Raw genomic sequence first — 24763 nt, forward strand, 5'->3', positions numbered from 1 at the left:
AGGCTCCACCTGAGCCATGGAAGCTTCAGAATGGAGTCTTCCTCACTGTTAGCCAAGACTTGAGGTTTCTGGTTGGTGCCTGGGTAGCATCTCTGGTACCTGCCACCTTCAGTGGTTCGCAGTCCTTCCCTGACTCCTCCAGCCACCAGACCAGAGGGCCAGCTACCTGCTGCTAACCTGCTAGAACACCTTCTGGCCTGAGCACTCATTTCTGGCTCGCCCCTGGTTGGTTTGGATCCCAAAGTATGACAACCAGGAACAACTGTTGACAGACTTCTCAGAGTTCTCTGCCTGAAAAGCTGGGCTGTGCTCCAGAAACAGCTGTTGTCCACTCAGAGAGTAGGTGCAACTCCCTTTCTCGTCTGTGTGACCCTAGAATGGCAAAGAGGGCCAGCTGGCAAGGTGTGACAGCATGAGTGCACGGGGCAGGTAGCAGAGGCTCCAGACCCAAAGTGACTTAAAAGCACAATGACTCTACAATATGTTCTTTAAAAAAAATTTTTTTTTAATTTGGCTGTGAGATCTTTTCAGTTAGTTCAGTTCAGTCGTTCAGTCATGTCTGACTCTTTGTGACCCCATGGACTGCAGCATGCCAGGCTTCCCTGTCCATCACCAATGCCTGAAGCCTGCTAAAACTCATGTCCATTGAGTCAGTAATGCCATCCAACCATCTCATCCTCTGTCGTCCCCTTCTCCTCCTGCCTTCAGTCTTTCCCAGCATCAGTATTTTTTTTAGTGAGTCAGTTCTTCACATCAGGTAACCAAAGAATTGGAGCTTCAGCATCAGTCCTTCCAATGAATATTCAGGACGATTTCCTTTAGAATTAACTGGTTTGATCTCCTTGCAGTCCAAGGGACTCTCAAGAGTCTTCCCCAACACCACAGTCTAAAAGCATCAATTTTTCAGTGCTCAGCTTTCTTTACAGTTCGACTCTCACATCCACACATGACAACTGGAAAAACCATAATTTGACTAGATGGATCTTTGTTGGCAAAGTAATGTCTCTGCTTTTTAATATGTTGTCTATGTTGGTCATAGCTTTTCTTCCAAAGAGCAAGTGACTTTTAATTTCATGGCTGCAGTCACCATCTACCGTGATTTTGGAGCCCAAGAAAATAAAGTCTCTCATCGTTTCCATTGTTTCCCCATCTATTTGCCATGAAGTGATGGGACCAGATGCCATGATCTTGGTTTTCTGAATGTTGACTTTAAAGCCAGCTTTTCCACTCTCCTCTTTCACTTTCATCAAGAGGCTCCTCAGTTCCTCTTTGCTTTCTGCCATAAGGGTGGTATAATCTGCGTATCAGAAGTTATTAATATTTATCCTGGCAATCTTGATTCCAGCTTGTGCTTCATCCAGCCCATCATTTCCCACAAAATGATGGGCTACTTATACGTACTCTACATATAAGTTAAACAAGCAAGGTGACAATATACAACCTTGACATACTCTTTTCTCAAATTGGAACCAGTCCGTTGTTCCATGTCCGGTTCTAACTGTTGCTTCTTGACCTGCACAGAGATTTCTCAGGAGGCAGGGAAGGTGGTCTGGTATTCCCATCCCTTTAAGAACTTTCCACAGTTTGTTGTGATCCACACAGTCAAAGGCTTTGGTATAGTCAATGAAGCAGGAGTAGGTGTTTTTCTGGTACTCTCTTGCTTTTTTATGATCCAATGGATGTCGGCAATTTGATCTCTGGTTCCTCTCCCTTTTCTAAATCCAGTTTGAACATCTGGAAGTTCTTGGTTTACATACTGTTGAAGCCTCGTTTGGAGGATTTTGAGCATTACTTTGCTAGCATATGAGATGAGTGCAATTATGCAGTAGTCTGAACATTCTTTGGCATTGCTCTTCTTTGGGATTGGAATGGAAATTGACCTTTTCCAGTCCTGTGGCCATTGCTGAGTTTTCCAAATTTGCTGGCATATTGAGTGCAGCACTTTCATAGCATCATCTTTTAAGACTTAAAATAGCTCAACTGGAATTCCATCACCTCCACTAGCTTTGTTTGTAGTGATGCTTCCTAAGGCCCACCTGACTTCGTATTCCAGGATGTCTGGCTCTAAGTGAGTGATTACACCATCATGGTTATCTGGATCGTTAAGATCTTTTTTGCAGAGTTCTTCCGTGTATTCTTGCCACCTTTTCTTAATTATCTTCTGCTTTTGTTAGGTCCATACCATTTCTGTCCTTTATTGTGCCCATCTTTGTATGAAATATTCCCTTGGTATCTCTAATTTTCTTGAAGAGATCTCGAGTCTTTCCCATTCTATTGTTTTCCTCTATTTCTTTGCACTGATAACTGACGAAGGCTTTCTTATATCTCCTTGCTATTCTTTGGAACTCTGCATTCAGATGGGTATAGCTTTCCTTTTCTCTTTTGCCTTTCACTTCTCTTCTTTTCTCAGCTATTTGTAAGTTCCCCTCAGACAATCATTTTGCCTTTTTGCATTTCTTTTTCTAGGGGATGGTCTTGATCACTGTCTCTTGTACAACATCACGAACCTCTGTCCAAATAGTTCTTCAGGCACTCTGTCTATGAGATCTAATCTCTTGAATCTATTTGTCACTTCCACTGTATAATCGTAAGGGATTTGATTTAGGTCATATCAAATGGCCTAGTGGTTTTCCCTACTTTCTTCAATAAGGAGTTCACGATCTGAGCCATAGTCAGTTCCCAGTCTTGTTTTTGCTGACTGTATAGAGCTTCTCCATCTTCAGCTGCAAAGAATATAATCAATCTGATTTCAGTATTGACCATCTGGTGATGTCCATGTGTAGAGTTATCTCTTGTGTTGTTGGAAGAGGGTGTTTGCTATGACCAGTGCGTTCTCTTGGCAAAACACTGTTAGCCTTTGCCCTGCTTCATTTGGTACTCTAAGGCCAAACTTGCCTGTTACTCCAGGTATCCCTTGACTTCCTACTTTTGCATTACAGTCCCCTATGATGAAAAGGCCATCTTTTTTTGCTGTTAGTTCTAGAAGGTCTTGTAGGTCTTCATAGAACTGTTCAACTTCAGCTTCTTTGGCATTAGTAGGATCTTTTCCTTGCGGCATATGAACGCTTATTTGCAGAGTGTGGGATCTAGATCCCTGACTAGGGATTGAACCCAGGCCTCCAGCACTGGGAGCATGGAGTCTTAGCTATGGGACCACCAGCAATATGTTCCTTAAGATAGAGCACTTTAGAGTGAACATGGGTATAATTAATAGTTATGTCAGGACAACAGCATAAAATGGGACTTAAGTGGATAAACTAGGACACCTGGTTACTTATAAACTATTAGGGAAGGTTAACCACCAATCCTAGCACTCATGTGAGAATAATTTCTGAACGACATCAGGAACCTATAACAAATGCAGCATTGTTGAACATACATCCTAGCGAGAGTGATGCAATATCATAGGGTGATCACATCTTCAGGTGGCAGAGGAAAACAGCCACACCGACAAAGAGATCAACAGACATATGGAACTTCTGTTTTAAAATAACCTTACAAAAGGCATCACCCTTGAACTGAAGTCATTAGGGAGAAAAATCATGAATTCAGTAAGGGTCCTGAGGAGACTCTGTTTCCCCTCAAAATAACTGCACTGATGTAAGGCCAGCTCAGGAGGAGATAGGATAAACCAGGAGAATATAAAGTGGGACACTGGAAGTGATGCTCAGAGCGGGAGAAAATGCATCAACGTGGGTAAAGGACCAGGGGGAGCAAGAAGCTGAGGATGTCAGCTCCAGCAAGGAAGGTGTTCTTCGTCTTAGAATCCACACGCCATGGCATTCAGAAGAGTGGCTGACAACTAGCAATTGTTCAACAAACATCTGTTCACTGATGGAAAAAGTGAGAGGATTAGCTTGATATGAAGAGTGAGGCCTGGAGGAAGGCAAAACTCATGACCATCCGAGGTAGGCTCAGGAATACAACCCAAGCTTCTCGACCTCCAGCCTGACCTCCAGGGTCTGCGGGAATCACTAGACAGTCTTTGAGCTTCCCAACCTTCCATGCGTCCTCTGTGAACACAGTTGCCCCCCTACCCCACCACTCTGCCATCACAGCCTGGGGGCCCTTGGAAGATCCAAAGGGAGAGAAGTTCCTTCTCTGCCCTCTCCAGCCCCAACTCATCCCTCCTCTAAGCTCTGATTGCATGGTCAGTGCTACACTCTATGGTCTCACCTGCCACCAGTTCTTTCTTTTAAGCTCTTCTGCTCTGTCTTCTGCAATAGAATAGCAGCAGCCTCTATGTCTGTTTTCTGCCCACATAAACTGGCCCAGTTGGGAACTCACGCTAACGTCTGGTATCCAAATACCTCTGTTGGTGTATCGGTTCCCCTACCTTCTGAGTGAGTACACAAGTCTCTAGGCAGAGATGGTGAGTATGGGATAACGTAGTAGGTGGAAGATGTGGGTTTGGTAGGGGTGCTGCCCCAGGTAAGAGGAACTGCATTAACAGAAGTGGAGGGCTTGTAAACATTCAAACAATGAGACTCCAGGGTGGAGGGACTGGGTTGAGATATGTCACCTTGTGTGGCACACAATCTGTTAACAGCTGCTGGGTCTCCAGCCAGGGCAGCTACCTATCCTTCCTGTCAGAAAACCAAACCATCTCATCAGCCCCACAGGATATCTTCTATCCACCTCCCACCCCACCCCCACCACCAAAGATATGGGGGTGGGGATCACAGTTACCTGTTTTCTTCTTGAATTCCCTTCCGGTTGAGAGGGAAAAGCTCAGACAGCCAGTAGAGGCCTCGTAGACAAGCTGATAAGGTGAGTTCACGCCCATGGCTGGGATATTCGTAAAGGAATCTGGAGTGGAACAGAAAGGGATGCTGATTACAGTTTTTTAATTTTTTTAACCAAGAGTATAATAATGAACTTTCTGTCCTAGTCATATGGTAGGCCAGATATTCTGAAGTGCCCTGTTGTTACAAAACCACCAAATTCTGGAAGAAAAAGATTTTTATTGCTGGAGAAGGCTCCGAGTGATTAAGAGAAATCTTTAAAAGTCTCCTCTACAGTGTCCCCTCTGCCTAGCCCCCAATATCTCTCAAGAATGAAATGACATCAGAGCAGGAAAGAGAAGGCAGGCACAAAAGGTGACGTTACTCTAAGGATAAATGCAGATACAACTGCTACACTAGGTCAAGGGACTAAACACGGGGCTAGCTAGAAGAGAATTTAGAGTTATCTCTTCCCCTCCTCCAAGCCGCAGAAACCAGATGCTTCTGCAACGAGATCAGTCTCCTGCAGAACCACAATGTCATGTACGAAATCACTTGATAGCAGGCCACTTAAGAATTAAAATCTAGCACCCCTTTACTTGTGGAAAATCTTGGTCACTCTTCCACAAACTTCATCAAATCATTTGCTTATTCTTCCCCCAAATACAGTCATTTCACATGCTGGGCATGAAATTGTTGGGAAATGTCAAGCAATTCATCACAGCTCATTCAAATTCATAAAGAAAATGGCAAACATGACCTTCTAAATAGACAAAACCTGTACCCAGAGACTGCACATTGAATGATACAAACCAAAGACAATCACCTTCACTGGTAACCCAAAGCCGGAAATTAGGACCACATGAAAAGAACTGAGAAAGATGGAATAAAACCAGTCAGTCCTACTGGTGCAGAGAAAATTCACCAAGAAAGCAGTATTTAACAAGAACTATATACATCCTGAGACCTTCTGCCCAGAAATCCTCTCTCCTGGGAGAGTAATCTTAATACTTAATCCAACACAACAGTGATAAGAACCTATATGCATGAAGTTGCATATTACAATGCATATTATACTAATAGCAAGAAACCTGGAAACCTAAGCATTCGGTTAATCATGGAACATGAGCATCAGAACTCTACACTCACTTAGAATGACAACTGTAAAGGTATAGGCATGTTGGAATACACTGTGTCTGTTAAGTAAAGGAAACTGAAAAATAAAAAAATTATAGTATCCTTCGAAAAATATGTATACATACACAAATACACACAGAGAGAAGAACCACAAAGGGAACTGCAAAAGTAAAAAATAGCTATTACATAAAAGTGGCAAGACTATGTTTTCTTTTTGCTGTTTTATTTCATAATACGGCCATCAACTAAAAATCAAGGAGCAGTCCAGTTTTCTTTCCTGACATGTCAGGACTAGACAGGAGAAAAGACAGGAAGTAATTTTATTACTAAGGAAATGCTGCCTTAGCAATGGGTATACTCTAGTTACAGCATTCGAGGAATGCCACTCCAGACTCAGTTACATATTGGGTCTACCTCAGCCATCAGAGGGAACAGAAAAGCAGAACTCATCCAAAACAAATCACTAGGCACTGGAATCTTCTTCTTAAAGCCCTCCTAGGATGAATGCTTTCCCAAAGCAAACAGACTGCTCCCTCATTTATATTTTGCCATTCAGATTTTCTTTTCAAACTCTAGGTTTATTTGAAGGAGCATCAGGAATAGACGTGCCAACAAGTAAGAGAGATTTCCTAGGGGAGCGTGATGCAGGAGAGGCTTGCTCAGCGCTCCTCTGATGCAGACAGACAAACATCACCAACAGACTCTCTGCAAAGTCTCCTCCACCAGGTTAACCACAAGTCATGAGGGAAGCCACTGCATCACAGGTGAAAGCCTGTGGCCCTGAAAGATGCTTAAACACCCTATGAGGTGGAGAGCTAAAGGGACAACTGCTTCATTTTCAGGGTCAGGGAACACAACGTTCAGGAAGGAGAGCACAGCTCGCAGGTTTGAGGGTGGGTGGCTGGGCCAGGCTACCCATTCCTCTCCGAAGGACTCGCCTACCCACATGACAGACCGCCAGGCAGCTGTCTCCCAAACAAAGTAGAGCGCCAATGGAGTGCAGCTCCAAGCCCCATGTGGAGTGCAGGGTGCAGAATTCCATGTCTGCTGGCAACCTTCTGCATAAACAGGGCATAATCAGAGGGCCTGTTGTTATCAGAGCAGAGCTGACCCTGAACACAAGGGGCAGAGTGCATTCTCTTAAAACAGAAAGAAACCCGTGTGTGTGCACACTCAGTTGTGCTGACTCTTTGTGGCCCCATGAACTGCAGCCTGCCAGGCTCCTCTGTCCATGGAATTTCCCAGGCAAGAACATTGGAGTGGGTTTTCATTTCCTCCTCCAGGGAATCTTCTCCACCCAGGCATCAAACCCACATCTCTTGTGTCTCTTGCAGTGGCAGGTAGATTCTTTACCACTGTGCCTCCTGGGAAGCTACTTCATGGTAAACCATTGGGTATGCTTGATCGGGACTTTACCTTAGGAAAGGAAACCAAAGTTTATCAAAATAACCTTCTCTAGCTCATATTTACAGTAAGTCCACTGATATTGTAAGCACACGCCTAATTCTTATAAGAAATAAAAACTGTCCGTTTTTTCAGATGGTGTGATTTTTTTTTCTGAATGGTTTTATGACAGCAACGAAACATGAGTCCCTTCAAATCTGCCTTTAGCAAAAAGGTCCAAATGTGTTTGTACTGTTAACCCTTTGATACCCAAGTCATCCTTTCTGCATGGAGCGGTCGCCCTGGTCAACTCTCCTGCCCTTGGCAACAACTAGTTTTGCTTTTCCACATCACTCGCTGGGGGCTTCACATGGACACCCAGCAGCTCTCTAACATCATTCTCAGGGAGTTCATGAAACCCCACTGCCCCCCAAGCCCTGCAGTTTTACTGTGTAATGTATTCGCCCTGTGCCCTGTGTGTTCACGTCAGATGTTTAGCCTCTGACCATCGAGGGGAGCCTGACAAACAGTCAGCGGACAGGGAGAGACACTGGAAAGGGGATGGGTTTGATAAGTTAGGCAAATGGCTATGGGTTATAAATTTATTATGCTTCCCCATCAAGGTTCCTAACAGCGAAGACTTTCGGGCATTTGAAATGAATACCTCTATATCCACCAAGCTTAAGAGATACAACAGTACAGATGTGACTGAACTACTGTCTTTTAAATCATAGCTGTATGCCTTCCCACTGGCAGAGATCACGTGCTCTAGCTCTGTGTCTATTATTTCAGGCCCTCTGATTATTCCCATTCACTTTGTATAATGTACTCAAAAGCAGTATGCTATAATTTTGTTATTTTACACTTTATTTAAATGGCATTATACCAAATGTCAGAGAAGGCAATGGCACCCCACTCCAGTACTCTTGCCTGGAAAATCCCATGGACGGAGGAGCCTGGTGGGCTGCAGTCCATGGGGTCGATAAGAGTTAGACACGACTGAGCGACTTCACTTTCACTTTTCACTTTCATGCCTTGGAGAAGGAGATGGCAACCCACTCCAGTGTTCTTGCCTGGAGAATCCCAGGGATGGAGGAGCCTGGTGGGCTGCCGTCTATGGGGTCGCACAGAATTGGACATAACTGAAGCGACTTAGCAGCAGCAGCAGCAGCAGCATACCAAATGTATCTTCTATAACTTTTTTTTTTGCTTAACACCATTTTTTGTTTATCTGTGTTGATGTGTGTGCTTCAGTGCTTGATTAATTTCCACTTCTCATTATGTCCCATCATCTAAAGACTGTAATTTTTCTCTTGTTGATGACCATTTAGGTTGCTTCCATTTTTTTTTTCCATCCCAAACAATTCTGCAATAGACATTGTGATATGACTTCTTATAACATGTGTGTGTGTTTCTCTAGGGCAGTGCAATTCTCAAGTGTGGCCTGGTATGAATCCACACCAGGTCATGACCAGGTGAATACAGGAACATTTAGAAGTCTATGTACCAATCTGATGTTCCTGTGACAATATCATGTTTGGAAATGGGGTGATCCACAAGGGACTGGAAATTTTACAAAGTGGTCCTTCACCGCAGAGCGTGTAAGAAGCAGGGCTCTAGGGAATGCCTCAGCAGAGAAACTGCTGGGCGGTAAGATGCTAGAGCACCTCCCCCCTCGCAGACACCACCACCCTGCTCTCCACGGGAACTGCACCAACACACACACTCACCTGCAGCATGTGAGAATCCCCGCTGCTTCGCATCCACCTCAAGTCTTGGAAACGTCAAACACTTAAGCTGGGGACTTGGCCTTTCCACTGCACTCTTGTTGGTATTGTCTGACCTTTCACCTAAGAGCTGAAACTCAGGTACCCACCTTTCCCCGTCTGTCCGGCACTGCCAGAATTTCTCCCGATGGTGCCAATCAGGAAGTCAAAAGCCATCTCTTTGGCATTGAGGTGCAGAAGCTGGCTGGCCTCCACGAAGCGCTTTGTAATGTCCAAGGGGTTGGCACCTACTAAGAAAGTCATCAAAGGCAACTACTCACTCTTCTCCAGTGTGGGGAAAGTGCTTCTAGAAAGTGCTTCCCTAAGTGGCCCTGGAAGTAAGGGGGAGTGAAGATCCATTCCCAGGGTGAGGAGGTGTGAGGGGGCTCCCAATGAGAGGGCCTTGAGCTCCGAAGGTCTCCAGGTGGCCCCTAGCTCTCTGCCCTCTCCCCTTCTCTCTCCCCACCCACAGGCCTGGAGACTGATGCTTTTGTTGCGGTTGTTCAGTTGCTAAGTTGTGTCTGACTCTTTGCCGCTCCATGGACTGCAGCATGCCAGGCTTCCCCATCCTTCGCTGTTCCGCTGTTTCCCGGAGTTTGCTCAAACTCATGTCCATTGAGTTGGTGATGCTATCTAAGCTGATGTCACTGGTATTAAAAATAATAGAACCTAGAAGGCTTCATCAGTGATGAGTTCCCAGGTCCCCGATAGTGGGATGAGAGACCCTTATCGTGGACAGACCCCGGTTCTCAAGACTCTCCTGGTTCTGGCTACCAACCAGCCCTCCCAATTCGCCCCCTCCTCCTGGGTGCTGCCTCTGTCTACCACTGCATCATTTCCACAAACTGGGCCCTTCAATACCTCAGACCTCACACTATGCTCACCGTCAACCTCTCAACCTGGGCTTGGCAAATCTGGAGGGATGGAAGGACAATGTGGGGAATGGAGCGGGAGGGGGATGGATGATTCCTGGGGGTGGTCTCAGGAAGTAGTTGAGTTGCAAAGCAGACCCTTGGCTGCCATTTCTCCACAGCACATCCTTGTAGACCTGTCTGGGGAGGGTATGGTGGACACACACAGCTGCCCAGGCCAGACCCTCTGGGCCCAGAAAAATGACCCACGCTTCACAAAGCCAGCCTTGGCCAACTTACCAGACACAGACTCCAGCATGGCCTTCATCTTCAGGCTGAGAAGCTCGGTCAGCAGGTGGATGGACTGCCGCTGGAATCTGTGCAGGATCTCCTGGCTGGACTGCCTGCGGCGGCCGTGGGTGGGAGAGTGCGTGAATTTGGCCAGCCCAGTGGAAGCGGGCAGCATCGGCAGTGGGAGCACTGGTGGGGGCGGCTTCTTCTGGACAGGGGTCTGCACGGGGGCTGATTCCATAAGCACCACGGGCGGGGCGCCAATGCTGATCTCCAGGCCCAAGATGTCAGAGGGGGTAGGGATCATGGGGTCGGTGATCAGCTCCTCCCAGGTGAACTCAAAGATGTTTCTGATGCCCTTGGGTACAGAAACGCCTGCGTTCCGGCAGCTGATGAGCAGCCTGGAGATGTGGGCCAGCAGCTTGGGGGCAGTGGCGGTGTACTGCAGGTACAGTTCTCGGTTACTCTTGATCTCGTTCATGGCACTTGAGCACGCATGCTGCTAGGTGATGCTGTCCATTCTAGACAAGAGGGACCTTCGGCTGTAAGCAGCTACACAGCCTGAGGGCTGAATGAGAGCCTACGTTCTCGCCTAAGGTCAGGTCTCGGGACAGACGGATGTGCTGAAACGGCCCTTACAGGTCATCGAGCCGGTGCATCCTATGTGGGAGGGTAGATGTATCACCAGTCACTCTCCCTGGCAAAGGGATGCCACCCCACCCTGCTTCCCTTCCCGGGGATGCGTCAGAGACCAACTTAGTGAGTCACGAGGGGAAGGGCCTGGGGAGAAGCAAATTCCCCACGTGGACCCTGGGCTAGAGGAAGGGAAAGGAAGGGGAAGGGAAAAGGTTCCGGGGCACCTCTAGGAGTCAGAGATCTGAGGATGGAAGTTCTTCTTTTGGTCTCTCAATAAAAACCTGCAAAAATAAAAAATGTTTCATTGGTCCCCGCTGGGGGAAGGTGACGTGGAAACTCCCAGCTGCGAAGCGAGGATGGGCCTGGGTTCAACCTGTACCTCCAAGGGCAGAGGGGAGAGAGCGAGGAGGATGAGCTTTTTAATCCTACTGAAGCCTTCTCATCATCAGTTCTGCCACCGTGCCTCCCAACATGCACTCCCCACCGCGTCCACGCCCTCATCTCCTGCCTGACAGATGCACCCTTCCACTCCTCGCTCTGTGTCCTCTGGAGCCAGCCTGAGGTTGCCGTTCCAGAACCACACCCCTGGTGCAAGCCCTCAGTGTTCACAGTACGCTGCCCTGGTTTGATAAGGCTATTATCACTCCCGTTTCACCAATGGAGGAACTGGAGGCTTATGGAGACAGAGCTCTCGGTCGGGAGTTGTCTGTCTGCAGACTCTTGGCATAGAGACCTTTCCAAACATGACTCCCCCACAGCCTTCCAGCTGCCTGCCCATCCATCAGCAAGAAAATCTCCAAGGAACAAGGGTGCCATAGAGCAAACCCTTCTGACATTCTGCTGGTCTGCAGATAAAGTGGCTTTCTACATCTATTTGCTGACCCTCTGGCAGCTCCATTCCTCAGCTTCGGAGACTCAGAAAAATAGGTTCGTTTTTGAACCGATAAGTCTACAAAACAAAGAGACCACTCAGAATTGTGGTCAACTGGGCAACCAGCCAGAGGGATCTGACCCTAGCAGGCAGGGCAGATCTGTTTTAAAGCCAGGACTCAAAGGAAGAGAAGATGAATACAATCTGTGAAATGTTCACTGGTTTGAGGAACCTCATCCCACCCCCTACCAGTTCCTTTCTTGTGACATTAATTTGGAAGACATGCCTTACAAACAGATAAACTCTGGCTTTTAAAAGTTTTATTGAGATACAATTCACATACCATACAATTCACTCTTTTTAAAGTGCACAATGGTTTTTAGTATAGGCGCAGTTGTGCAACAATCACCACTAATTTTAGAACATTTTCATCACCCCCAAAAGAAACCCATTAGCACTCACTCCATTCATTCCTCCTCCCCCCAGGCAACCACTAATGTGCTGCCTGTGTCTACATATCTGCCTGTTCCGGACATTTCACATGGATGGAATCATACACTATGCGGTCTTTTGTTAACTTGCTCCTTTCATTTACAATCACGTTTCTGAGGTTGATCCATGTTATGGAAGTGTCAGTCCTTCAACTCATGTACCTCATTATACGGAGAGACGACAATTTGTTGATCCATTCAGTGTTTGACGACACTTTTGTTATTCCCACTTCTGGCTGTTACGAACACTGCTCCTGTGAACACTCAGGTACAAATTATTGTGCAGATGCAGACTTTCACTCTCTTGGGTTGGGAGCCAGGAATGGAACTGCTGGGTCATATGGTAACTCAATGTTTAACATTTTCAGGAACTATCAGGCTGCTTTCCAAAGTGGCTGCACCATTCTACAGTTCTTTTTGCAAAACCGGTATTGTATGAGGGTTTCAATTTCTCCATGTCCTTGTCAACACTTGTTATTATATTGTTTTGATTCCACCAACATCCTAGAGGGTATGAAGTGCTATCTTATTGTGGTTTTCATTTGTACATCCCTAGACAGCAGACTGGTTCCAAATAGGAAAAGGAGGACATCAAGGCTGTATATTGTCACCCTGCTTATTTAACTTATATGCAGAGTATATCATGAGAAACACTGGGCTGGAGGAAGCCCAAGCTGGAATCAAGATTGCCGGGAGAAATATCAATAACCTCAGATATGCACATGACACCACCCTTATGGCAGAAAGTGAAGAGGAACTAAAAAGCCTCTTGATGAAAGTGAGAGAGAGTGAAAAAGTTGGCTTAAAGCTCAACATTTAGAAAACTAAGATCATGGCATCTGGTCCCATCACTTCATGGGAAATAGATGGGAAACAGTGCAGTGTCAGACTTTATTTTTTGGGGCTCCAAAATCATTGCAGATGGTGACTGCAGCCATAAAATTAAAAGACACTTACTCCTTGGAAGGAAAGTTATGACCAACCTAGATAGCATATTCAAAAGCAAAGACATTACTTTGGCAACAAAGGTCCATCTAGTCAAGGCTATAGTTTTTCCAGTGGTCATGTATGGATGTGAGAGTTGGACTGTGAAGAAGGCTGAGCGCCGAAGAATTGATGCTTTTGAACTGTGGTGTTGGAGAAGACTCTTGAGAGTCCCTTGGACTGCAAGGAGATCCAACCAGTCCATTCTAAAGGAGATCAGCCCTGGGATTTCTTTGGAAGGAATGATGCTAAAGCTGAAACTCCAGTACTTTGGCCACCTCATGCAAAGAGTTGACTCATTGGAAAAGACTCTGATGCTGGGAGGGATTGGGGGCAGGAGGAGAAGGGAATGACAGAGGACGAGATGGCTGGATGGCATCACCGACTCGATGGATGTGAGTCTGAGTGAACTCCGGGAGTTGGTGATGGACAGGGAGGCCTGGCGTGCTACAGTTCATGGGGTCGCAAAGAGTCGGACACAACTGAGCGACTGAACTGAACTGTAGTGACTAATAATGCTGAGCATCTTTTTGTGTGTTTATTGGCCACTTCTGTATCTTCTTTGGGGAAAAGCCTTTTCAGATGGAAAAACTTTTTTTTTTTAAGAAATGTCATTTTAAATTAAACGCACAGATAACTTCCATTTGTTACCATATATTTCTGTCTTCAGAATTCAGCTGGAGGGGACCACATGACTCCACTCTGGCCTGTGAAAGGCATGTGGAGCTGCTGGGTAGGACTCCTGCTGACATCATGGCGCCCCCACACCAGCGCTTAACCACCTGCCTCCAAACCTGTCTCACAATGAACCCCTGATCTCTTTAAGCCCCTTTACTCAGATCTCTATTCCTGCAGCCAAATGTGACTCCTGCCAGCCAGCCAGCTGTGCGGGAACAGCATCACTCCCTCCTTCCCACGTATCTTATTTTCACTATCACTTGTTCATTTTTCCATCACTGAGACATGGGCCTTGCCCTCAACATGCATCAGGCAGAACAGACTTGCAAAATCTGTATCATCAGGGTCACACAGCCAAAAAAAAAAAAAAAAGACAAAGGCCATGAAAACCCAAAGACAAAAGTCTAAAGGAAGCTGCACTGAAGGTTGTCATAGAAGACGAGCAAGAAGCCACCAGGCAGGTAGGGAAGAGAAGGCATTCTTGGTAAAGAAGAGTAGGTACAAAGAACAGAGACATTTAAAGCATGGAGGGTTCAGGGAACCACAAAACACCTCAGGATGGTTGGGGCTTGGGTCTCTTCGGGGATGCAGCAGACAAAGCTGAAAAAATATCTAGAATCAGATCTTGAAGGGCCTTATATGCCATGCCAAAGAATTTGCATGTTATGTCATCATCCTTAGGACAAGTACTCAGATATGTTGTCTTTGACTGCTAGCTGCATCCCATGTGGTCTCTGCAAACCATGGCAGGCACCATGTCTTCCTCCCCTTTTACAGTCTCCATGACTCTCAGTAAGACACCAAGTGAGCTGCCACACGACAGAAGGTGAAAAACGTTTATGGCATCAAAGTCCAACGGACAGCCTAAGAGACCCACATAGACAGCTGTACACAAAGCTGCAATGACTGACTCCCACAAAGAAATGAAAAAAGCATGGAAGAAGTTTATAACGGATACGAAAAAAGACCATCTTCATTCCAGCATCTTCGAAGTTTTGCTGCCCGTCTCCTCTGTCCCAGGCCAGGGGGAGTACAGAGATGAGGGGCACACACATGGCAAATCAGAATGCTCTCTGCCAGGTAGAAGGGAACCCGGAAAAGGCAGTGTCACCAGGTAGCTAACAGCTCGGTCCCGATGACCTCAAACCTAAACCTGTGGACTCTAGACCCTGCTTCCCAAGACAATGAGGATTAAATGAGGTCGCATGTGTTAAGGGTTGGCACAATGTCCAGCAAAGTGCTCAGTGAATGTTAAGTAGAAAAAGACGATTATTTGAAGCGGTTGAAGGCTGTATGATGGAAATGACAGAAACTGGTCCACAAGTTGAAGCTGACTAGTGAGCAAGGACAGGAAGAGCACTCCAAGTGATGGGAACAGCCCTGGTCCAGGCTGGAGGCTCTAATAACCTGGCAAGTTTGGGGAACCACATGTAACTCAAGGATGCCACAGGTTATCAGCAGGGTTGGGGGTGGGCAGCAGCCTGCTGAGAGGAGCTGGTATAAACTGCTGAACGTGGACTTCATCGTGCATGCGATGGGAAACCACGGAAGGACTGCAAGCAGAAGTGGCATCTGTACAGAGGGCACTCCCCCCAGGGGGGCCGGCAGTGTGCTGGGGAGGAATGAGACACGTAACTGCAGTGGGATCGGCCAAGGAGGAGAGCTGTACCCACTGCACCCCGACTTCTCCATGAAAAAGCAACCCCCAGCCCCTGCACCTCAAAGAGTACCCCAGAAGGCACAGACCCAGCAAACTCCCAGGGGTATACCATGGAGCAGCAGAACAAGGATGAAAAGTGGGAAAGTCCTGAACAGGCTCTGGGGAAACCAAGGGCACCCGACCAAGAAGGAAGCTGAGGGGGAAGTTCAGGCATGGATATGAAAAGAGAGAAAAGGGCTTATTTCCCTCTTGTTAAGAATACATTTTGGCGTAGAAGTTGTATCCAGCTGTATATTAAAGTCAAAACTAAACTCAGCCCCCTCAGGTGACCTGGTCCCGGCTTTCTTTGCTCTTTTGTCTAGTTTCTGCCTCTCTTTAGTTTTAACCAGAACACTTTTGATAAGGATGGTGAGCAGTCCAGATGTAACCATGTGACCACCATCAGTGAGTAAATGCAGCTTCAGGCTGGGACAGGCAAGAGGAAAGAGGCACAAGTGGGAACAGGAACATTAACAGACACTGTCCTCTCCATTCAATATATAAAGAACATTCTGGTCAGATGTATGAACTCTCTAGCAGCTGAGAGGAAGAGGGGCTGAGCTATGGAGAGAAGTGGATGTGAGAGGAAGCAGAGTGGGGCCACATGCATATGCTCAAGCTTAACCACCTGGAGCCCAGCAAGGTTTACTTGTGAGACTAGAACCTTGCACCACTTGTCATCAAATGGAGTTCACCTGAAACTCCATCCCCCACCAGTGGTATCTACTGGGGCACCAAAGGGCCCTTGAAGATTAGTCTCCCAAAAAGACTCATCCAGAGACATAAAAATGATCTACCCTTTAACCCCGTGATTTCAATTGTGAAATGCCCAAAACAACAGTTTTAAAAGGAGGGACGGCAGCTGTATACATGTAGTTAAGCCAAACAAAAAGATGCCTATAGCCACTTCATTCCTCACAGCAAAATACTGCAGACAGCCAACAACTGAGGAAGCGTTTAATGACAACATGGGTCCATTTGAACCATTAGCCAGCAAAAAATAACTGAGTTCACTTCTGAGAAATAATGTTAAAAACACACATATGTGGATGGTAGGCCTACATGATAACACATCCCATAAAGACATATGCTGATCATAATGGGAAGCAGAGACACAAAGTCTTTCTGTCTGAAGATAAAGATGACACTTCAGGAAAGAAAACATTAAACAAGGGTCCTGTGAAGACAGCAGCATGTTCTCAGATGGGCTTGTGACCTAGGAGACCCGGGGGGAGGAGGGCCCACTTGTGTGTTTCCTGGTTTCCATATTGACCCTGAACAACTGGGACTGTCTGTGAGAGAAGAATGGTGTGGGGAGTGAGGGGTCAGGAGCTAGGCCCGTGTTCAAGCTCAGGGAATATGACTGGATAGAAACAGAACACGTCATACCCCAGAAAAAAAGAGTTACAATTAAGCAAAACCACCACTGAGCAGGTGAGCTTAGGATTGGAGAGAGCGTGGCAGTTAGAAATGTAGTGGGGAAGATGCTGTTGAAACGGACGGTAGAAAAAAATATTTGTGGACACTCCTTTCACTGGAGAGATGGATACTTACTGGGCACAGTTACACAAACACCGGAGATCTACTGAGAAACAGTAACAGAAGATCAACACCAGGTCTGGGTGACAGGTTTTCACTAAACAGCCTGCTTCATCTGACTGTCCTGGTTTCCCGGTCTTCCTAGACAAGAAGCTACACCACCCCATCGTTCTCCCCACTCTCCCCACACACTTGCTCTGTGTGTGTTAAGCTAACGTCCAGACCCACAGCAGCAAACACCTCAGCACCAACCAGCCAGCAGGGCAGGTGCCGGGACCAGGGGAGTTCCGTTCCCTCTCAAGGTTTTCAGCAGGTTAACCGAGTCACTGGTCACCACTTACCTTAGCCATATAGTTTCTTACAGGGACTGCTTGACATATAACTGACTTAGTTCAATTTACTGGCTGAAAAGAAATTAAACACATATGGTGTGGCTGCTCTGTGTTGTATTAACTGTAAAGACCAGTACCCTCGCCCATTCCAGATTCTAAATTCTACTGCCTCATCTGTATGTCACAACAAGGTCAGCTGAGAGCCATCTCCCAGGCTGCACTATGGCTTGAAGAGGAAATAAATTATCCCACAAGTCTTTGGCAAATGCACAGCTAAACATAGCAGGAATCTCATGTATATGGATTTAAAGTTTCTCCTTTGGGACTTCTGCAAGCAAACAAAAGGATTTATTTAGCCAATTCAAACGAACTGTATTAAAACACACAAAGGCCTGGAGAAAAGATTACAATGAAAACAAATAATTCAAAGCAATTTCTAATCCAAGACATTTAGCTTAGCTCCACAACGCCATGAACGAGGTGTGGTCATGCTTTCCGACCGGAGATTTCAGCATTGGTGGCTCCCAAGTCAAACACAGCCAAAGGAGTAGCGTGAGTGCTTAATGAACGGCTGGGAGATCTGTTTGCCGATCACTTAGTTACTAACAGATTTATATATAGTTAAACGACAAAACATGTAAAAACAGATCAGAGTTGTGCTGTGCATTCACTAGCACTAGACATGTGTCTTTTGAGCATGTGAAGTGTGGTATAGTATGACCAAGGAACTATATTTTAAGTTCATGAAATTTAAAGCTTGATAACCAATTTTGTTACTGGCCAACTCTTAAATGTTTTTAAGTGTGTTTGGACCAACTTAGGTACGTGAATCTTTTTCAAAAGTATATTTTGTGAAATCCAAATAGAGATTTAAGTATTCCCGATGAAAATTGAGCATCTGAATCAAGATGTGCTAGACGTGGACACACAATGGGTTTTGAAGACTTGGTGTGAAAAGAAACGCAAAACGTCCCATTGAACTTTCTGTATATTGATGGAATGATGAAATATTTTGGATATTCTGGGTTCAATCGAGTTGACTCTTTGAACAACCTGGGTTTGACCTGGGAGGGCCTACGTGTGTGGACCATTCACTACTACCACCAGAGCACCACATGCTCCACAGCTGGCTGAACGTACGGGTATGAACTGCACGTAAAGAGGGCGGACTGTGGAACTCGAGCGGCTACAGACTCTGGTGGATCCCCCCACAGACACAGAGGGATGGTTTTATACCACAGAAAGAATTCGCTTTTTAAATGTGGCTCCTAGAAACCAAACTGACACACAGGGCTTACACCTCATTTCTACTGGGCAATGCTGCTTCAGAGCATGGGTCTGCCGTCTAAGAATTCCAGTGCCATCTGCTGGACACACTCCTGTGTAACAGGCCCAAGAGAACCAGTAAAACTGAATTGTGTTAACGCTCAAGGACTCTGGGTCTGAAATGGAACAGGATGTCAAAACCTAGGCACAAGACAGTCAACTAGTTTGAATGCTGTGAAAGGGGAATTCGAACGAGGCTTATACGTTTTTAAATCCTAGAGAAAATCCAACTTACAGTTATTAGCTGACAGTGAGCATGAGCCAATGTGCACGGACTGGTCTGCTTTCCACCGTGGGTGCCCTGGGTAAGGACAAGAGGTTATTTGGGTGCCCTTCCCACGACCACTGTCTCCCATAAAAGTGAAACTGTCACCTGCTCAGTCGTCTCTTTGTGACCCCATGGACTGTACCCCGCCAGGCTCCTCTGTCCATGGAATTCCCCAGGCAAGAGTACTGCAGTGGGTTACCATGCCCTCCTCCAGGGGATCTTCCTGACCCAGGGATCAAACCCACGTCTCCTGCATTGCAGGCGGACTCTTTCCTGTCAGAGCCACCAGGGAAGCCCGCTGCCTCCCGTACTGTGGGCTTCCTGCTGCCCGACCTGTCTTGCCACCCTTCTCTACAGCCTGCCTCTCCAGGCCCTCTGCTCTCCCTATGTGCACCACCTTCCGCACCTCCCTCTGCCTCATACACGCTCTTCCCAGCTCCCTCATATTTGCCTAGAATTTACCTTCTTCTGTTTTCTTCTATTTTCCCTTATGACCCTAGGATACCTAACAATTCTGTTTTTCCTTTTAGTACTCCAATTTCTGTCTCCTCTCCATTTGTCCTACAAGCTGTTTCAGCTGGTTTTACAGAAATGCTGAAGTCTTTGGTCCACCTTGAGGTGGTTTTGTACATGGCGTGAGTTAAGTGTCCAAGTCCATTCTTTTGCAAGTGGAGAGTCAACTGTCTCAGAATCATGTTGAGATCTATTCTTTCCCTACTGGATGGTCTTGGCACCACTGTCAAAAATCAAGTGACCACAGATGTATGGGGTTTATTTCTGGACTCTCAATCCTGTCTCATTGTTTATTAATACATCAGAACCACAGTTTCAATCCTGGTAGCTTTGTAGTAAGTCTTGAAATAAAGAACTAAGTCCCCCAACTTTGTCCTTCTTCGAAATTGTTTTAGATATTCTGGGTCTCTTGTAATTCCATACAAATTTTAGGATGAGTTTGACAATTTCCGCAAAAAACGAAGCTTGGTCAGTTGGTTTTCATGAATTGTTTTTGCTAGATATATTTGCATGACAAAATGACCTTTTGTAGGTCTTGCAACTCTGCCCTTGATCTGGACTTCGGAGGTTAAGTTTGTAAGAATTTGGGATTTTAATACTGCTCAATACTGGGGTAAACACAGAGAGCAGAGGGCGCTGGAGAAAGCAGGAGCCTGGAACACCACCTACACCATCTGCCACTGGGACACCGCATGACAAGTCACCGACCCTGTGCTCCAGCTTGCACTCACTGTAATGAGAATGGGGCCCTCGCAGCAATACTGCCGTGCTGTGGAGCGGAGGCCACGGGCTCCTGCGGGCCCTTGGAAGATCTGCCCCAGTGCTTCTTACAGGATTCACTGGCGAGGAAGGAAGCTGTAACAGCCCGGTGGGCCTGGTGGCCAACTTCTACTACTTGTCTGCAGCTGTGAAGAGGACACTGGGAGAGCACACAGATGTACCCAGGCACAGGAGGTCCTTCTGGAGCACTGCTAACCCACCTGTTGTTAGCAAACACAAAGGGATCTAGCAGCCCCTCACTCCAGCCCAAGTCCATCCTACTCAGGCTGGGATGAGTCGGCTCTCAAGTGAGGTGAGGGCCTAGATCCGCAGCACCAGAAGAGCAGGCGGAGCTGAAAAACTGACTCTGATGGCTAAGATGCATCTCGCTCACTGACGAGGCCCAGCAGCCTCCACGTGTGCCCGTCACTCAATAAACGCTTACTGAATGCCTACTCTGCAAGTGACATGAACATCTACTTTTCTGGACTACAAAGTCCTCCCTGGTCTTCCTGATCATTTCAAATGATACCCTAAATTATCCACCAGTGTCAGGGTCCTCCTGGAGACCAGATCACTTCGTCCCCCAATGTCCCCTTCTGTGCTACCATTTGGCAGGCTGAAATTCTTCCTAACAGATGCTCCATCAACTGACTTGGAAGCTGAATGCTTGGAACAAAGACATCTGCCAGCCAGCACTGGCAAAAGGAAAGAAATGGAGCCTTTAAATTTGAGTAAGTCATCGGAGTGGGCATGAGAGACAGGATTACAGATTCCTTGGGATTACAGATTCCTCAGTATCAAATATTATAGAATATGTCTACTCTATCTCAGCTCACATGTAAATCCAGATGAACTGGTGTCTCCATACCGATTAGAATGAAATGAACAGCTAAGTGGCCAGAGTTCCCACAGTACCATTCACTTTCTTCCCTGCTCTCAAATCCAGCCTGAAGTCTGGGTCTTCAGGGAAGGGACAGGAAAAGAAAGTTCCAATTCAGTCCCTAAAGTTATTTTCTCCACTGTGGGAGAGGAAGGCACCATTAACAGTACAGACCCAAGTTATAGTGTTTTTAACTTCATGTTACTTGTTTATAATATGATATCATATCATCCAGAGTTTCAAAAGTGACCGTCGGCGCTTGTGGCGGGCTGCTGGGGGCAGGAGCAGATGATGTCTGTGACGCGCAGGGGTCATGGCTCTGGTCAGAGTGCTGCCCTGCGTCCCTCTGTGCAGGGGCAGGTCGGCTCCATGCCTGGCTGCCCAGAGACTCAGTTCTCTTTTGGTCCACAAAGTAATACGATGGTGGCGCAAACTCAGGGTCTCTCTCAGCCCGGAGATCTGACTGCCTCTTCGACCAGTACCCGAAGGAAAAGTCTAGTAAAAATAAAGTGTTATTAGAACTGATTATTGAGTCATTTGAATGTTTTTAGTTCTTAATTATCATATGTATTTCTTAAAAGCCACCTTAAATTCTCTGGAGAACTAAACTACAAGGTACACGCAATGCCTACAAAAGCACATGGAAGGAAGCAGGCTAAGAAACAGAGAGTGAACAGTCCCACACAGAGAAAAGCTCAAGGAAGGCTCTGTGGAGAAAGAAGCTTGGCAGGTTCTGGAGACAATGCCAAAAAAGCACTAAAACAGAAATAACTAAGTGTTTAAATCATTTGCTTGACACGTTATAGGTACTTCATAGCAAAACAAAAGTTTTGTCCTCTACTGAGTTTTAGAAGACACAAAAGGCACTGTGCAGAGCTCTCTGTCTCTAACCGCGGCACAAACCAAAGCCACGCACCATCCGCATCTTTCACTTGAGTCATGGATCTCACAGGCTTCAACACTTTAAGCGAATGTACCACTGAAATGATTGTTTTCAAAATGGCATAAACCAAAGTCTTTCCCCAAAGAGAGGCCACTGCAGGTACCACGGTGTCTTTACAGAAAAAAACTTAAAGAAAAATTTGCATAAACCAGTGGAACCATGTGTGAATTCAAGTTAATACACTTGGACGCAGATTGTTTTCAAGCGAGCACAAAAGAGACTGTTAAAAACACAGACTACATTAAAGCACCAAACTTTCCTAAGACTTTAAAAAAGAAATTCCGGACAAATACTATCCCGAAGCTGTAAAACCACAAAAGGGCAGCAGGAATTTCCGAAACCTGCCCTCGAGTGCGTCTTTAAAATTCCTCATCCTTTAGGCACGATGCCTTGCAGACCCTGGTCTTCTATGTCACACTTTCTAGTGTTCCTGGTTATTGAGAAGAAACAAGCTCAAGGACCTAGAGAATCCTTTAAGCTTCCCAGGACCACTAAGACTCACCAGAATCACAGTCTGCTCGGGAGAACGGACCCCTCACCTTTCTTCTGTCCCACTCAAGGACATGTGGCACCCCGGGCCTGATATCCTTCCCCTCCTGAACCAGAATCACAGTCTGCTCGGGAGAACCAACCCCTCACCTTTTCCTCTGTCCCACTCGCGGACGTGCGGCACCCCGGGTCTGGTATCTTTCCTCTCCTGAACGATGACTTCCACTTTGCTACTCTGGGCAGCCGTACGAGGAGCTGGCATGACCTCTGGTTCTGGGGGCAAAGGCCCAATAACATCTCCATCTGTTTTTGTAAAGGAAATAAGACTTCATTACAATAAAGCTTACAACTACTTTAAGAAGTTAAATAGAACATACTTATCCTGAGAGTACAAGCAATATCTGGTATTCACTGAGCACCTATTATATGCCGGGTTGTAGGCTAAGTACTTTGTACACAGTAATTCACTTAGCTCTTTAACAACCCAAACAAACTCAGGATTGGTACTCCATTTTATCCCCGTTTTACAGATAAGGAAAATTAACATCAGAAATGCTACAAAGGTAAATAGTGAAGAGCCGGGATTCAAACCCAGATTGGATGGATTTCAAAGTCTCTGTTTGACACTATGACACCCCACCTCCCCTGATCAACAATCGGAAGGACCAGAAACCCTTCAATTACTCAAAGAAAGACTCTCAGGCAAAGCAAGGATGATGAGAGAGCTGGAGCCTGATGACAGTCTGCAGGCTATTCTGGCCATATTTAAAAAAAAAAACAGTGTTTTAAAAAAAACGCTGGTGGCACTTCACATCTTGTGGAAACGACATGTTCAGGAGTAGAGCAAAAACAGAGAAACAATACACAGATTTAACATGTCACGGGAAGACAGCATTTATACAAAACTAAACGGACCATCTTCCAATTTTTAAGTGTCTCAATCTCCTTTCAAAGCTAAACTGAAGTGAGTTCAGAATTTAAAAATGGCATGGGCTTATGTTAGAGCTGGAGAAGCTTCTATCCGCCCCACTGGGATGTAAGTGAGAAGGCTGTGTGTGAATCCCAAAGCACATTCCTAGAAAGGTAGCTGGTTCCTGCCCATTCTTCCCCCAGGCTGAATCATGAACAGGTCCTGGGGAGCTAGTGACCCTGCAGGTGACAGCAACCCTCTCGGGAACGGCAGAAGCAGTAAGACAGGAGGAAGCGGGAACAGGTGACCGTCTGGGGCAGAGCTACCACCTGCCCTGGACACCCCCCAGCGCTGCAATGTTAAACTCAAGAAGCAGACATCCAGCTGGTTTGAGCCAGTCTATGCAGTCTGTTGGGCAGTTCAGCCCAGACGACCGTTAACTCACACAGTGAGTGTGTCTGACCACAGCAATGAAGTGTTTCCAAGCATTCTAACAGACAGATGTGGTAAGCTGTCTCTACCCACATCTCTACCTTGGTACGCTGTCTCTACCCACATTTGTAAATTGTTTACTACCTTTTTGTATGCATGTCTTCTTTAAAACACAGTTATAATAACCAACAAAAACTGCTGCCATAGCCAAAGAAAATAGGCCTAAAATATGTACATGCACAACTAAACTTTATCCTAAAATACCTTTTAAGCATTTTACCTCTAAGTCTCACTTACTGAACTGTGCTATTGTGTGAAGCAACAAAATGTACTGCTAACATCCTTGTCTACAACCTGATATTTTCTTGGGAGTGAAAACTGTTCCTGTTCCTGGATGTACCTCTGAGGTGCACTGCTTGCTCAGAAAATAAAACTAGATGGTTGATTTCTGCACTGCCGTTCCTACTACTGAGATGTCAATGGAACTAAAATATTTCCTTTTGAGATTTAGAAACCCAACCATGATGTACCTCTGTTTTCTTCCTCTGCTCCATCTTCTTTGGATTTTTTCATCTTTTTCTGTCGGAGTTTGGCAAGTCTTGCTTCTAATATGGCTTTTCTCTTTTCCTTTATATTTTCTCGTTTTGTTCTCTGATCTGTTGTCTGAACAGGACAGAAAATTACAAAATGATTAGCCCCATTCACAATATTTCTGTTGAAAAGGATGAAATAATTTTATCCTAAAAATAAACTGACTTTTTTGCCACCTCTTAGAAGCCATCTGTTGAAATGTTCAAAATGAATATCCTTGTGTAAGTCCTCTTATATAAGCCCTTTGATATTTTATGAAGTTCAGTT

The 24763-nt window shown here is 45.9% G+C and overlaps 2 protein-coding genes across 2 annotated transcripts in view; both read right to left on the bottom strand.

Annotated features, from left to right (window-relative positions):
- Positions 1 to 11061, bottom strand: part of C22H3orf20 (chromosome 22 C3orf20 homolog) — a 51837-nt gene extending 40776 nt beyond the window's left edge. Inside the window, exons 1-3 of the mRNA XM_070359731.1 lie at positions 10162 to 11061; positions 9121 to 9261; positions 4690 to 4809 (exon numbers count right to left, since the gene is read on the bottom strand). Coding sequence (XP_070215832.1) covers positions 4690 to 4809; positions 9121 to 9261; positions 10162 to 10633 — 733 coding nt within the window. The 5' untranslated portion in view covers positions 10634 to 11061. The remainder of the gene's footprint in view (positions 1 to 4689; positions 4810 to 9120; positions 9262 to 10161) is intronic.
- An 872-nt stretch (positions 11062 to 11933) lies between these two features.
- The window catches only part of CCDC174 (coiled-coil domain containing 174), a 30590-nt gene continuing 17760 nt past the window's right edge, over positions 11934 to 24763 (bottom strand). Inside the window, exons 9-11 of the mRNA XM_005898788.3 lie at positions 24436 to 24568; positions 22714 to 22866; positions 11934 to 21626 (exon numbers count right to left, since the gene is read on the bottom strand). Of these exons, the coding sequence (XP_005898850.1) occupies positions 21328 to 21626; positions 22714 to 22866; positions 24436 to 24568 (585 nt within the window). The 3' untranslated portion in view covers positions 11934 to 21327. The remainder of the gene's footprint in view (positions 21627 to 22713; positions 22867 to 24435; positions 24569 to 24763) is intronic.

The sequence above is a fragment of the Bos mutus genome, chromosome 22, assembly GCF_027580195.1.
Source record: "Bos mutus isolate GX-2022 chromosome 22, NWIPB_WYAK_1.1, whole genome shotgun sequence".
In the NCBI taxonomy this organism is placed as follows: Eukaryota; Metazoa; Chordata; class Mammalia; order Artiodactyla; family Bovidae; genus Bos; species Bos mutus.